The sequence below is a fragment of the Melospiza georgiana genome, chromosome Z (genome assembly GCF_028018845.1).
Source record: "Melospiza georgiana isolate bMelGeo1 chromosome Z, bMelGeo1.pri, whole genome shotgun sequence".
In the NCBI taxonomy this organism is placed as follows: domain Eukaryota; kingdom Metazoa; phylum Chordata; class Aves; order Passeriformes; family Passerellidae; genus Melospiza; species Melospiza georgiana.
In genome coordinates this window covers 53,987,106-54,001,939 of record NC_080465.1, presented here as the reverse complement: position 1 = coordinate 54,001,939, position 14,834 = coordinate 53,987,106, and the positions used below count along the sequence as shown (strand labels likewise).

At 37.9% G+C, this 14,834-nt stretch overlaps 1 protein-coding gene across 1 annotated transcript in view; it reads right to left on the bottom strand.

Moving 5' to 3' along the window:
* The window catches only part of MCC (MCC regulator of WNT signaling pathway), a 183,603-nt gene that overhangs the window by 146,352 nt on the left and 22,417 nt on the right, over positions 1 to 14,834 (bottom strand). Inside the window, 1 exon segment of the mRNA XM_058043810.1 lies at positions 8,751 to 8,962. Coding sequence (XP_057899793.1) covers positions 8,751 to 8,962 — 212 coding nt within the window.

Genomic DNA, 14,834 nt, shown 5'->3' with positions numbered 1-14,834 from the left:
GGTAAATGAATACAAACCTGAGTTCATGAAATTACAGATGGCTATTTGGCTTAAAGGCATGAACCTCACTTGAGTATTTCAGTGGGGTGAACTTATTTCATTATGAACTCTTCACAGGACAGATAATGCCCTTCGTGAAAAAACAAAGTTTACTTTGGTTGCTTCCTATCAGGAAGAAAGGCGGAGTTTACTAATTCAGTGCAACAGAGCTACAATCATAAACTGTCTCTCAGATGAGAAGTGATAATGTGGATTTCTAGCCCAAAATGGAGCAATCATGCTGTAACAGTTTTTAACATAAAGTAAGAACAGTAAGCACAAGAGAGCACATGTGTATAAGCACTCCCCTCCCATTCTCACACTGCTAGAACCAAAATAGTTCCCTAAAACAGCTGTGCTGATGACCACACAGTCATTTTAAAAACATCACAACATGAAGACGAGTGGGGTTTTTTAACAATGGCAGCATCATGAACTGCCTCAGGTCAGTGTCCCAGGCCTGACAGTGGCAGAGAAATAATTCCAAGGGACAGAAGCATCTTAATGAATTTTACTGTGCCACTGACAGGTTTCTATGGGAACTCTGCCTTGCCTCTCTGGGTTGGCAGGACAACAGCTGATTACTCCATTATAACTAAACTAGCACTGAATTGCAAAAGCACTTAAGAGAGTCCATTTTCAACTGTGCACTGCAATGAAGATTTTTACTTTATTACCAAAATCCTGTATTTCATGTAACCAGAACACAAGGGTGTAGTGTATGTATAAGAAAAAGGGCAATAAGGCATCTCCCCACCTTTTTAAAAAATGAGGATTCACAGAAGCTTGGTATTGCCAACTTAAACTCAAGTCAGCAGCTCACACTCAGAGAGCTGGCAGAAAATCTGGTGAAAAAGAAAACCTTGTGACAAGAGGTACGCAGTAATCCTTCTGGCACACCAGAACCCAGGAGGGTCCTTGCTCCACCAGACTAACCCTGGCCCTCAGACTCAGCTTGCCACTGCTAATAATAATAATGCTAACACTATAGTCTGTATAGCTAAGTGCAATGATGCTGCCCGTTGTACTAGGTGAATTGCTCTTCGTCTCAGACAACTGGAAAAATAAATTTGGAAAAGCAAAAGGATCTGAACACCTGAACTAGAGCTAGAACTTCCTTGAGAACAGCAAAGAAAACTGGATGCATAAGGGCATTTTCTGAGCAATGGGGGGGGGGGGGGGGGGGGGAATTCAAAGTCCTTGCAACTAAGTTAAATTAGAAGTTTTGAAACCTTCAAAACATCTACTTAAACACCCTTGCTAAGACCCTCTTTCCTACAGTGCCTGATTGCCACATGCCATTTCACATCATCCAAACTAGGTCAAAACCCATCACTCTCTGCACTTCAACTTCATCATATGCTTGTAAGAGAGAAGGTTTGACTGTCATGCAAAAGATCCAATTAAAAGCCTCAGTCAAAAAGATCTATTAATAGTCTGCCTGAACAAATGTGACCTGTGCTGACACCCATCACACAGTGCTATGATTGTCTGCAGATGGAAATAGTAACAGAATTTTAATATATATATATATAATTTGCCATTTTCTCACCTCTATCTCTGTTATAATGCTGGAAATCCAAAAGACAGCAAACCTACATTTCATATAAAACAGATGAGTCCCGGCAGACCTAATCCAGAATGTCCATTTTAAGAGAAAAACTAATAACTGACAATGATTTTAGAAGGCTATAGAAGCCAGGCCTCTATAAACAAAAAGCATAATCCCATTACAGCTGATGCCTCCTTGAGACAAACAAGATCCATTACAATGTTGGCTTGAGATCAAAGAGCTAACAGCTTCCCATATCCCTAAACATAAAGTCTGTCAGAAAAAAATTGCCTTTGTGTCTGCTTTTGGACAAGCCAACCCTCCTGAATCTATATTCCAATAATCGGTTCCTGCTTTAATGGAATTCTTGGATTCTATTTTTAGCCTGACAGAAAGGAAAAGATGCTTGGTTTGGAAGCACATGCACAGAAGGCAAGGTTACCCTGGGCACAAAGCTTTTGTAGTAGGCTCAACTGTCCACACCACTAGAATCTTCTATTTCAGGCCTTTCCATTTCAGTTCTAACTGAAGGCTTGATTAGGTTATATTTTTATAGCAATGATTTTTATTGGCATGAAAAAGAAATTGCAGTAGATGCGCACAGAATATGGGGAAAGCATGGCTGCAAGGGGAGAAGAGGAAGAGATCCAGCTCCTGTGGTTTATTGTATGTACTGGTTCCCAAACATGGGACAGAGTTCCCAGCCAGTAAGTAATGAAAAATCAATCTCTACACAAGCAACCAAATTCCAACACATTCCACAAAATGCCTAGGGACTGGATAAATTTCTCAAAATACACAAAATCTAAGTATTTCCTATCCATACTAGCCTCATGCAGAGGGGCTAGAAAGGCATTACTTTGTCCCATTCAAAAAGAAGGGCCTTGAGAGCCTGGGATACCTGATGCTTTGGGGCCTATTTCCCTGACTGTAAGGGAAGGGGTGGGGAAGCTGAAGGAGCAAAGCTTCCCACACTAAGGCAAAAATAAAATTATTTTAAAACAGAGTAGATTTGGAAAGAAGGGTTGGGATAAAAGGGACAAACTTTGCCAGAAAAGGACATACCAATATTAATGAGTTCCAAAACCATAAAAGTGTCAGAAATTAAATGAGAAATTTTGAAGTAGATTCTCATTAACAGCAAAGCGCCAAACAAAAGTAGCCTACAAAACAACCACAGAAGTCCCTTTCTCACAGTACAATTCCGTTTTCAGACTTCTTGCTACTTTCCCTTAAAAGATAATTTCCCAAAAGAATTTCCACAGGATTACCATTTAATTTACATCTAATGCCTGTAAATTAGCAAAAGAGAAAATGGTTCATATTTAAGAGAGATGCAAGAGAATCCCTAGACTACCACAAATCTCTAAGAACCCCTTTTTCCCTCATCCCCTGCACAAGTATCTTGGCTCTCTTAAGTAACCAGATAATTCTTCCTGTTTTAAGCAGTCAATTTTAAAACCTACATTTACTTGCTTAGTACAAATGAGCCCAAAATGTAGTCTTTAAAAAAAAATAAAAAATCACACTATACAGACAAGGTGTACATCTTTTTGGGAGGGTGAATGATACCACGTTTTTAAGCAGCTTGATTTTTAACCTCTAAACACATTAACATTACACTGACTTGTGCCACGTAACAACTTATATATATAAGATGAACAAGCAGACATCCTTTATCATCAAGTAATCTGAATTTCAGTCTTTGTAATGAAAGATTGTTGGTTATGTAGGCACATGCCCTGATAGTCACACAGCAAAGGACAGTAGAAATATCAGCTGGCTATCCAACAGTCAAGGTAGGAGGTAAAGTAAGAAGTAACAGAACACTTGATGTATTGGCAAATTGCCTGATGTGCTGGAGAAAGGTCCGGACAAAGAGATTATATTCGGTACTTTGAATTTCATCACAGAATATCACATGTGAACATATGCCATATACCAAGCACCTCTGAGATATTCTCCTGCTAAAGTACTAAGTACATTTTACAACATTAAGGAATTAGAAGAAATTATTATATGCTCAATAATATGATAGCAGTATGGAATTTACATGTAAATCACTTAATTCACATTTACATGTACCTCAGAGCACATAAATGCTTATTGTGACTCAGGTGAAGCAGAGCATTGATACTGTTTGAAGCAATTATCCAGAACAAGCAGCACTACAGCCTGACACAAATGTAAACACAATGATAATACCAAGTGTGCTCTTTTATACATAAGAGCTATTAATATAAGTAGACCACAGCAAATTAGGTTTGCCTGATTAAGGAGCAGATCCAGGTAGGAAAGGAAAAGTCACGTGTTCCTGAAAAATGTAATAGTGACTTTCAGAATACTACTGCTTAGTATTAACTATGTCAACTAAAAAGAATAGCCTTCTCAAAATAGTGGTTCTGTCTGTCATAACTTGCAGTTCAATGCTCTCCAGGAAGAAAAATTAGCAAAGTAGACATTCGCTGAGTCTGACTAATAAAGAGATATTGCAGTAGGAATATCTATTGTCGGATAACATGACACTTCCTAAAACAAGGACATTGAGTTCTAATCTGCTAGTGACAATGCTGAAAAACTAATGCTAACACAACTATATGTTGATTTGTTATACTTATTTTCAGTTTAACTTTGTGCTTTACAAACTTTTGGGCTGTGCACACACTAGAGATGATATCTGCATTTGACAGAGAGTCCATAGCTAGAACTAAACCAGTTTAGTCGCTTTAATTCTGCTGTACATAAAGCATAATTTGTCACACAGATGCAAATTAACAGTCCATTCTCAAGCCCAGTGATGCCTTTAGTATCTCCAGATGAGGTTCAGATGCATGCAAATCAGACAGGGGGGAGATAAGAAAGAGCATATACCAGAGCAGTTACAAGAAGATGCATTAAGAAAATTTTTATACTAGTCTGCTATTTGTCCTTGATGGAGACATTCCAAAAACTAGCTCCTCTTGAGATGAGAAGTGCAGATTTTGCAGGTGGAGCAGTCTGCACCAACACCCTCCCACCCAGACACATCCATCTTGCATTGACAGCCCTGCACAAGATAAAAAGCAGGATTATGCACACTTTGTGGTTGGCCAGAAGAGTGAGATGCTGCAGGAAGTAATTCTGGCAACTCTGTAAATAAGCTGCTCTCTCTGACTAAGAATAACCTCAATGCAGCCATGTGGCATGGCTGCATTGAGAAGGAAATAGCAATGCAGCCTCCTAAACTGTGGTCATAACGAAATTCTACCACACTCTGCTCTCAAAAATACAGCTGTACCCTTCCCCTCTGTAAGTCAACCATATTGTCATCAAATCTTTGCCAAATAAAAAAGCTCTGGCAAGGAAGGTGCAGTTAAAGACGTTCTAGTATAGCAGGAGTGTCTTTGGATGGAAAAATCAGTGTTCTGGATCTCACCAGACCAGGGTAGTTAAAAAAACACCATGTATCAACATACTTGGGGTCACATTTTAAAGACTTTTTTCAGCAGACCAGATGTATTTCCAACTAAAATAATAGAGGTCTTATCATTGTGTTAAATGAAACAGACCCAATGGGTTTTTATTTATGTAAATGAAGTTACTTCTGACAATAAATACATTCATCTGCACACCTCACTTAGCCAACAGAAACCAGCATTAGGCACACATACATGCATTACCATTTATATCCACACATTCTGCTAAAAAAGAAATCAAATGTATTCTAATCACATGCAAGGACAATACAAAAAGGGAACTGAAGCAAATCTTATTTCTCTGCTTATTAAACGTCAGTGGAATTTTAATGTGAAATATGCCTGTCATGTTGAGATATTGCCTGTGTGATGTTTTCATAGAACAGCAATACTGCATTTCCTGGATCAGAATTCTCTCTCTCCTTGTGGCACTGCAGGGTGCACACTGAGATCCCATGGCTGCTCCCAAACATCTACATGCACCAACAAATCCTTCTAAATGCTTGAATTCTTTTCTGTCCATGAAGATTTAAATTATTTACAACTCCCAAACACACACACACACACACACACGAGGACTCCTCCTATTGGCACAGATAGATACATCATCAGTAAGTGGTGACAAGTCATGTGAAAGCTTAATATTTCAGTCTTAAATGTTGGTACCAAGGGGAAGAGCTATAAAGAGGAACAAGTTCTTAATATTTAAGTTTAATAATGCAAATCTGGAAAATGTTGAAAGAGATTATCAAGATTACAGAATAAATTATTCAGGTAAAACAAATTATTCAGGTGAATTATTCAGATAAAACAAAAGCTGAATCTGAACACAGTTTAATAAATCAAATTATAGCAAAATGATGCAAAATGAACAATGATAGAGACATACGCAATGAGTATAAATGGCTAAATTTCAAATAGCACTGTTTAAAAAATTGCATCACTCCTGTGATAAAGAATAATGCCTCAGAGCAGGCATTATGTTTTCATAAAATGCTGTAGAGCTTCATGTTCCCAAAATTATAAAAAAGCATTCTTAAAAAAAAATTCCCTTATAAATTTTTTTTGTTTCCTAGGCACAGTGGACTGATGTTCATTTAGCTTTTGCAAATGGAAAACCTAAATATTAAGGACAGTATGTAGACCCTCTGTCTTGACTGAGGGTATAATCTACGCTGTAGGAGTACGTTATCACCACAGGGGATGTCTTTAGCCTGACTCCACAGTTTAAAATCAAAATGAGGCTAAAAAAGGCCTGCCAGAAAGTAAACTAGGACATTAATAACAAGAGTTGACACTTGATTAATTAACTGATTTCAACTTTTAAGAATGGGAAAGCTGAGAATGAATGCTAGGGAACAGCCAGTTGTCATTGTGGCAAACACAGCACAGTAAAAGATTAGAGGAAGAGACAGAGAAGGAAGAACCTATATTAAATCTCAGCTCTGTGAAGACTTTGTTTATCTCTTTGAGGAGCCTAAATTTAGACTGCAGTAAGCATGCCCCTTAGTATTAAATTTTGTGGAAAGATGAATAAATATTGAAACCCAAAGTAAATAATTCAATTTTCTCTTGCTCCTTTCTCTCTCCAGTTTAATAAAGCCAAAGCAAAATTTACATATGACCCATGACACCAGTGCTCAGAGGGAGTCAAATGAAGATGTTATTGTATTTGTCTACATATAAATGAGAGACTGATGACCCTACTGTGGTTTTGAAAAGCATAGAAGAAATATTCTAAAGCAGAAGTGTAACAGATTAAAACAAAGAGCAGGCATCTTTCATGGCAACACGCATAGAAGGAATACAGAGATCACCAAATCATAGAATATCTTGAGTTGGCAGGGACCCAGTCAGGCTCACTGAGTCCAATTCCCGGCCCTGCACAAAACACTCCAAGAGTCACACCATATGCCTAAGAGCATTGTCCATACACTTCTTGAACTCTGTCAGGCTGGTCCTGTGACCACTGCTCAGGGAAGCCTTTCCAGTGCTCAACCACCCTGGGGGTAAAAAATCCTTTCCTGATGTCCTCCTCTGACTCAGAAAGCCATGAAACCTGGAACTATGTATTTTTTATAAGCTTCCTGCATTTTTTTTTTAGATTTCTACGTATAATAGCAATGCAGGAACCACCACACCGTGCATTCTTGGGTAACATTGCACACTGCAGCTTTGTATCATATCTCTGTAAATATGTGACAGCACAAAACTTACGAATCCTCACTGTACAACCATTAGTAGTTACATTTAAATTATGTTTCTTCCTTGATGATGTGAACATCACTTAAGGCAGGGTCAGATGTTTTACTGGAGAAACATGATGTGTATTGTCTCTCTTCCATCTCCTCTTAAAGGAGGTATTATATTGGGTTATATTATATTCTTTTACAAATCTACATGTCCTCTGCTCTCACTTCAAATTGCTCTTATTTCCCCACAAGAAATGGAACATACAAACAGAGCTGCTAAATGGCCTATAACTTCTCAATTCCCCCATATTATTGTCTTTATAATACATGCGTGCCTGCTTGTTTTCTGCTCCCATACGCTTCTGGGTGAGCTCATAATTGAACCACAGCTGATCTCTTATTATCTTACATAGAAAAATGAGAACACAATTCCTTTAAGAAAATATAAATTTTCTTAAATTCTTTTCCCTCTAAAGGAATTTTTAATATCTACATTTTTTTACTCTGCATATGGAAACAGGCCCTGTATCAGCTCATGTTTAGAAACTTGGATAAAACAAGAAAGCTTTTGCGAGCATTGTCAAGATACTTTTTATCTTTTTAAATACTGTGGCTTGAAGACATTGATTTTCCTCTGTTGTCAGCAATCACTTCCATTTTGAGTAGGATGTTGGACCAGACAACCTCCTGAAGTTTCCTTTACAGCTTAAATTACCTTATGATATCATAAACTAGGAGTCTATTTCATCAAAGTCCAGCATGGCAATGGAGAGTAATTTTTTTAATTAGAAATTTTTCACTTTCATTTTAGCATCTTTTACTTCTCCACCTAAGTTTCTGTGCAACATAAACCAGAAACATACTACAAAATAGGTGGTCTTTTATAAGATGCCTGGGTTAAAATTAAAACACAAACATGATCTCAATACAAATGTGGAACAAGATAAAAATAATGTCTTACTCCTCCAAAAGTGTTGCCCAAATTACAGTTCCACACTGGTCACTGTGAAGAAAATTCGCCTTTCTCCAGTCAAAACCAGCACACACAGTTACGTGGGCTTTTTTAAATGGAGAATAGTATTTGCCTGTAGAAATAAAAAAGCACACCAAGGGCTTAAAGAAAGTACCAAATAATTTAGTGGGTAGTAATGAAATAATATGTGAAGAATTCTGCTGCACAACACTTTTGAGCAACCTGATACATTTAAAATTAATTGGGAGGACATTTTTATAAATAAATCTTCTGTTAAATTGTATCAGTTAGGAACTTCAGTTCAATCACTCACAGATTACCACATTTTTTGACACAACTTGGTTATGAAGCTTTGGAAACACTATACACAAAATTATTGCTAATATCACATGGATTTTCTGAAAAATAAAGTAAAAATTACTTCAATAAGGGCTCTAAGAGTGGAATAAGTATGCTTCTTCAAAAACAAAACCAAAGCAAATTAAACACCAATCTTCCTACAAAACTTAAAAGCAGACTTAAATATAAAATGCACTTACAGTGTTGGCAAGTTCTAAGTAGCTTCCTCCAACAGAGTTGCTAAAATTTGAGGCCTGAGCTAGAAATCTTTGCAGAGCAGCCTGTTGAGTCACATTGTTTCTACCATACTCCAACACCTTTTGTAGCATAAAATGACTGTGGAGGTCCGGACTCTGAAGGTCTCTTGCTCCTGAATCATACTCCCAGCTTTCTCTGGCTCCTGATACAGCACCTAAAATGCAGAAAAGGAAAAACATTCTAGTATGGAATGTCTAGTTCTGTGTATAAAAAAATACAGAATCTCTCAAGTTGGAAGGCATCCATGGGGATCACTGAGTTCAACTCTCTGGTCCTCACAGGACTGCCTAAACCTAAGCTACGTGAGTAAGAGGATCATCCAGGTGGTCCTTGAATTCTGCCAGGCTTAGTGCTGTGACCACCTCCCTGGGGAGCCTGTTCCAGTGACCAGCCATCATTCCAAAATGAATGTCTTTCAATCATTCCTCTCCCTAACATCCAGTCTGAACTTTCCCTGATGCAGCTTCATTCCCTTCCCTCATGTCCTGTCACTGCTCACCAGAGAGAGGAAATCAGCACCTCTGGTGTCACCCCTCAGCATTCTCTTCTCCAAGCTGAGCAAATCCAGTGACCTCAGCTGCTCCTTGAGATCTTTCACAATCTTGATCTCCCTCCTGTGTACACACTCCCATAGTTTGATGCCTTTCATGTACTGAGAAATTACCAAAAATGCACACAGTAGTCAAGGTGGGGCAGCTACAACACAGTGCAGATTAGGACCACCACCTTCCTTGACTGTCTAATGATGCTGATACCCCCCAGAATCCAGCCCTTTTGGCTGCCAGGGCACTCTGCTGACATAGAAATAACCCTGACCATCATTCCAGAAAGAAAAAGAAACAAAACCTCTACTGCCATTACTGCCCATCTTTTGTGTGCTGATAATGTCAGGGAAAAAAAGGAGTAAAATTTCCAGTGCATAGGTGAATTACTAAATTACAAGATTCAGAAGGAAAACTAAAAGCATTTGCATATGTTATTTAGTGCACTGCAAAACCAGTGTTGTTTAGAACAGCTAAGACTGAGAAAGGAGTACCTGACATCAAATTGAAAAGCAGCAGAGATCAAAGAGCAAAAGAGGAAAAACATTAACTTTTTGTTCACTGAATGCCAACAAATAAGGTATCTTTTAGCTGTATAGTTATAGTTTTTATGTTACCACTGCCTTTTTTATTATCACAGGATTACTTGTTTCAATTCAAGTGCCAGACATATCAATCACAAGATGTTTCATTACAAATCAATGCAAGCATATGATCTGATGGCAAGTGACAAACAATAATGCTTTGAGAAAGCTTCTGTATCATGAAGTTGTAGGGTTCCTGTTTCTCCATGAACAATCCTTCCAATTCCCTACGCACAGAGCTGGGGTTAAATCATAAAACAAGTAGAAGAAAAACTTCTAGTTTTGTCAGTAACTATTTCACCCCTGGCTGCTTCTGATTCCCTTACAAACGTCCCACTCCTATTAAAACTTTGTTAAGTTTTCGATTCAACCATTTCCCATGGCAAAACAATCCAGAGTAGGCACTAGGTTATTTAATAACCCTGGGCAGTACTGTAAAATTTCATCTATAGTATAATGAAGATTAAAAACAAATAAATTACTGTCCAGGCATACACTCTGGTTAATACAAAAGTCAGAATAGAATCCAGAGCTACAGACTAGATCAAAACTTGAAATCGAATACGCAAACATCAAACCATAAGTAGTTACCTGTAAGGCCATCCTATTATTTTAAAAGCTTTTCCTTTTTTGAGCTGGTTTTCTCTCTCAAGTATTAATCAGCATTCTAAGGAAGTGTTTACTAATCAGTGGTTATTACTTACTCAGTACATTACCAGGCAAAACCAATAAACTACATAATGGACTATTAGGAGAATGTCTCCCCCTCGCCAAGCAAAGTTTGAGATGCAAAAGTACAAGTGGAAAACCAGCCAGAAGGGCTACAAGGCAGCAATTCATCTGTTGTTTCAGGTCAATACTCTAAGATCCTGTAAAGCTGTTATGGATGAAAAGCAGACTTAGTAAACCTGGAGTTGGTTTCCCTGTCTTTGTGCAATGCAAATATTCTAGTCTTGAAACATCGAAGTAGAAAATAAGCCATAATATTTACATTTTATACCAATATAATTATCTTGATTGGTAGAAGGAGATTAAAGATTATTTCAATGACTTTCACACCAAGAGCATGCACCACTGTACTTCATCTGGCTACACGCTGCAGTCTTTCCAACAGACTTGCACTGAGATACCAGTACCAGCAATATTTTATAGAGCAGGCAGGGCACTGTGGCTGTGCACAACATTGTGTTTCTCTGCCCTCGTGTGGCTGCAGTACACCACAGAGCAAAAAAATCAGCAGCTCACAGACCTGGAGCCGCTGAAATGTCTCAGGCATCCAAGGGCAGCAGAGGATCAGTTCTGCCACTTCCCAGGCCTGCCAAAAGCAGGTGAAACAACCCCCTCTGGGCAAGCAGAGCCACAGAATTAAGAGAGCTGGCTGTATCACACGGATACACCTTTTTCCACAGAGCTAAATATGGCACATGTTTCTACAGAGAATATGCACTACATTTCTATTACTCAAAAACCACTGCTCTGCAAAAGAGCTTCTACGTTCAAGCAATTAAGAACAGCAGTTCTGCTGAAGGACCCAAGTGGCTTTCACAGATTGCACCATCTGCTATCAGACTGAACATTCAGCTGGCACAGAAGTCACCTGTCAGTTATAGATGGATCAGGAAACACTGGGGTTTTATTACTACATTATGACTGTATCTTTAACCCAAGTTTTCTTAAAAGTTCATGTCAATACTCCTAATTTAAAATATACATACTACAAATGGAAGGGGAGATGACTGGAAGGCATTTCCAGTATTTTATTTTGGGCTTAACCCTAGTCACAGAATCACAGAAGTTCAAGACTGGAAGAGACCTATAAGATCATCAAGTCCAGCCGATGTTCTAACTGTTCAACTAGATCATGGCAGCAAGTCCCTAAATTTGCCCAGTTTTCCCAACAGATTCCAGAACTCTGGCTATTAAAATGCTGTCCTGGATCATGCACCTCTCAAATCTCAGCTTTGCAGGGAAACTCTGGAGTCAAAACTGAGATTTCACTTGTAACTGAAAATTTAACCAGGAATTAACAGACAACTCTTGTATCTTGCTGTAATTAACATACAATTCCTCCTCTGATAATACTAACAAAAAATAAGGAAACCTTAGGCATGATGGCTGATAGCTGACCTATAGGTAATAAATCTGTGTTCCAGATTAGTCTTTGCAGAACAACATAGATCCCACCATAACTTTTCCCTGTTCACTAAGCTACACTTAAAATAACAAGAAGCATGAAATTCCTGTATGAAGTGAAACAAAATTATCATGAAAATTCCCAGGTAATAAGCATGCTGGGAAGTTGATGTTACTACAAAGATTAGACAGAAAGAAAACATAAATAAATAAATAAATTCATTGCACAATATTTGTATTAGACAAGTAATGTAAGAGCACATAATTGTTTTCAAATTACATAAGTAACACTATAATTCCAAAGTAAGGAAGTTAAAGCAACACTGTCTGGAGTGAATGAATATATAGAGTATTAAAGAATAACAAAGGACAGTTTAGTTTGATGGCACACGAAAGATTCCATAATAATATAAATTTACATAAAATTTCAGTTTGTGAATTGTACCAAAACTGTTTAAAACAGTCAAGTTGGCTCACAAACACCACTCTGAATACTGTACCCTGCCCACCTGCACTGAGAATTCCTGCTATCTAAATCTTCCTTTATGACCTGCAAAGCTCTCTGGTCTGTGTTCTGGAACCACCTTGCCACTCTGATCTGAAAGAAAATGGCATTTCATCTTATGTTCCAGCAGTTAACCTTCTGCCCAGGTGGCTTGTATTCTGCAGCAAAGAAACACATGCCTGCCAAAAATACAAGCCAGAATTTTTGGTTTGATAAAGGCTAATTTTACCAGGCTATGCTGGTGAACCAAGCATTGTGTGGTTCCTTCATTGCTCACAGGCTAGAAAAGATAAACCATCAAGATGGTAGGACACTGAAGATGTATTTGTTTCTGAGAGGACCTGAGGTATCAGGAAAAGTGAGGCACTGTAAAATTAGCTCTGCATCAAGTTCTGAAATGAGTCTGACTTGTGAATGGAGAACATGAAGACAGCTGACAACCTAAGTTGTCAACCAGCTCCTTGGTCACACAGACTCACCTCACACAGTGAGGAGTCTGATTACTGTTTTCCATGAGGTAGCCATGACATTTAGCTAATTAAAATTTTATGCATTATATTGCCAAAAGAATGGCTATTTTTCAGTGGTGGGTTTTTTTTTTTTTTTGTTTTGCTCATCTTTCATTCAATAGTTAAATTATGATAACCTATCACAAAGAGTTGGAATATTGAATTATTATTATTCAGTGAAGGCAACAGGGAGATCAGGGAAAAGCGCTAGCCATTTCAGAGCTCACTGCCAACTTCAGTAATAATAGTTCTGGAGGCAAGAGCACTGAATGAAGGGGAAATATACAAAATTAACAAAGAACTGTCATTTTGCACTTGCTAGTCAAGTCAGAGCCTCAAGGAGTAGGTCTAGCTACAAAAAATGCAGGCTGTTCAGGAAGCCGAGAAGAATGACAGTAAATCTTTGGACATTCAAGAAGAATGAGAGTAAATCTTTGAACATTCAAGTCTCCCAAGCTGACGGAAACATAACAAAACCCAAATTAACTTTAAAGAAAATTTAGGAACTGCATAAGCTCCAATTGCTCAAGCAACACACCAAGTATAGTAAATCAAAAGGACTGAAAAGAAGCTATGTTCTCATAAAGGGATCAACTTTATTCTAATCTAATCTGATTAGGAAAGTGAAAATAATAGTAATATTTGGAGTTTATCACAATTATTTCCACTGTTTTCTACAAAACACTTCCATATAGGGATCAAAGGCCAAAGGTTCTGGCTTCAGCTGGTAGCCTGACAACTCATGTAACTGTTCCCTATTTAACAGGAATCACTCTTTAAAACTTATTTATTATTTTGCATCAGATGATAAAACAATATGAATGACACCTATGAATGGCACAGCAACAGAATGATGATGATAGTAACTGGTCCTCACATGCACAGCTGGGTGAGAGTGTTTATTAAATACAGAAAGCTATTTGTACATCCATTAAAAGAGCTAGGAGAATTCAGGGAGGGAAGGAATGTATTCCCAATGCAGCATTCAGTCCTAGAGACACTTCACATTAGAATTTTTTGCAACACTTGTCCAATGACCAAGAAGAAAATAATTGATGTGGGCAAAGCAGTTACGGGAAATGCAGAATCTCAAGGCAAAGGTCTGTAGGATCATTGTCTAAATTTTTTTCCTCCTACCATACTTTTTTTCTGCTTTGATCAGCACTGCACACAACATACAATGTTAAGCTGTGTTATTTCAGTCCTTTTCTCATTAGTCTTGGGAGTGAGGATAACAAGCTCCAAGGGAAGGAAACCACAGCTACACCCTACACTGACTATAACTAACATAACTTACTTATGGGAGAAATCTCTTTTATGAAATTAGATCTAAGAGGAAAATTGAACCACACTGATAATTTCTGCTCTAAAAGACTGCTGTCAGCTCACATGTCACCATCCTTTTGTCCCTGAACTACAAGTTCACACATTTGCACTTTCTACTGGTATATTTTGCAAAATTATCACAAAACCTCAACTGTATTTCAGGTTCGGTGAAATACCCCTAACACTGATACATTCAAAATTGAGGAATTCTCCAATTTTGTGCTGCCCACCCAACTCACTACAGGATATCATTATAGCATAAATTTCAGAAAAACTTAAATGCACATTAAAAAATTGGTACAGTCTGCAACATAAGAAGCACTCTTACTTACCAGAGTAACACTACCTCTTTTTTTAGGCTTTTGGATTTTAATTTTTTACATTCCATGACATTTTTTTCTAAGCATATTTCTATCACTTACAAAAA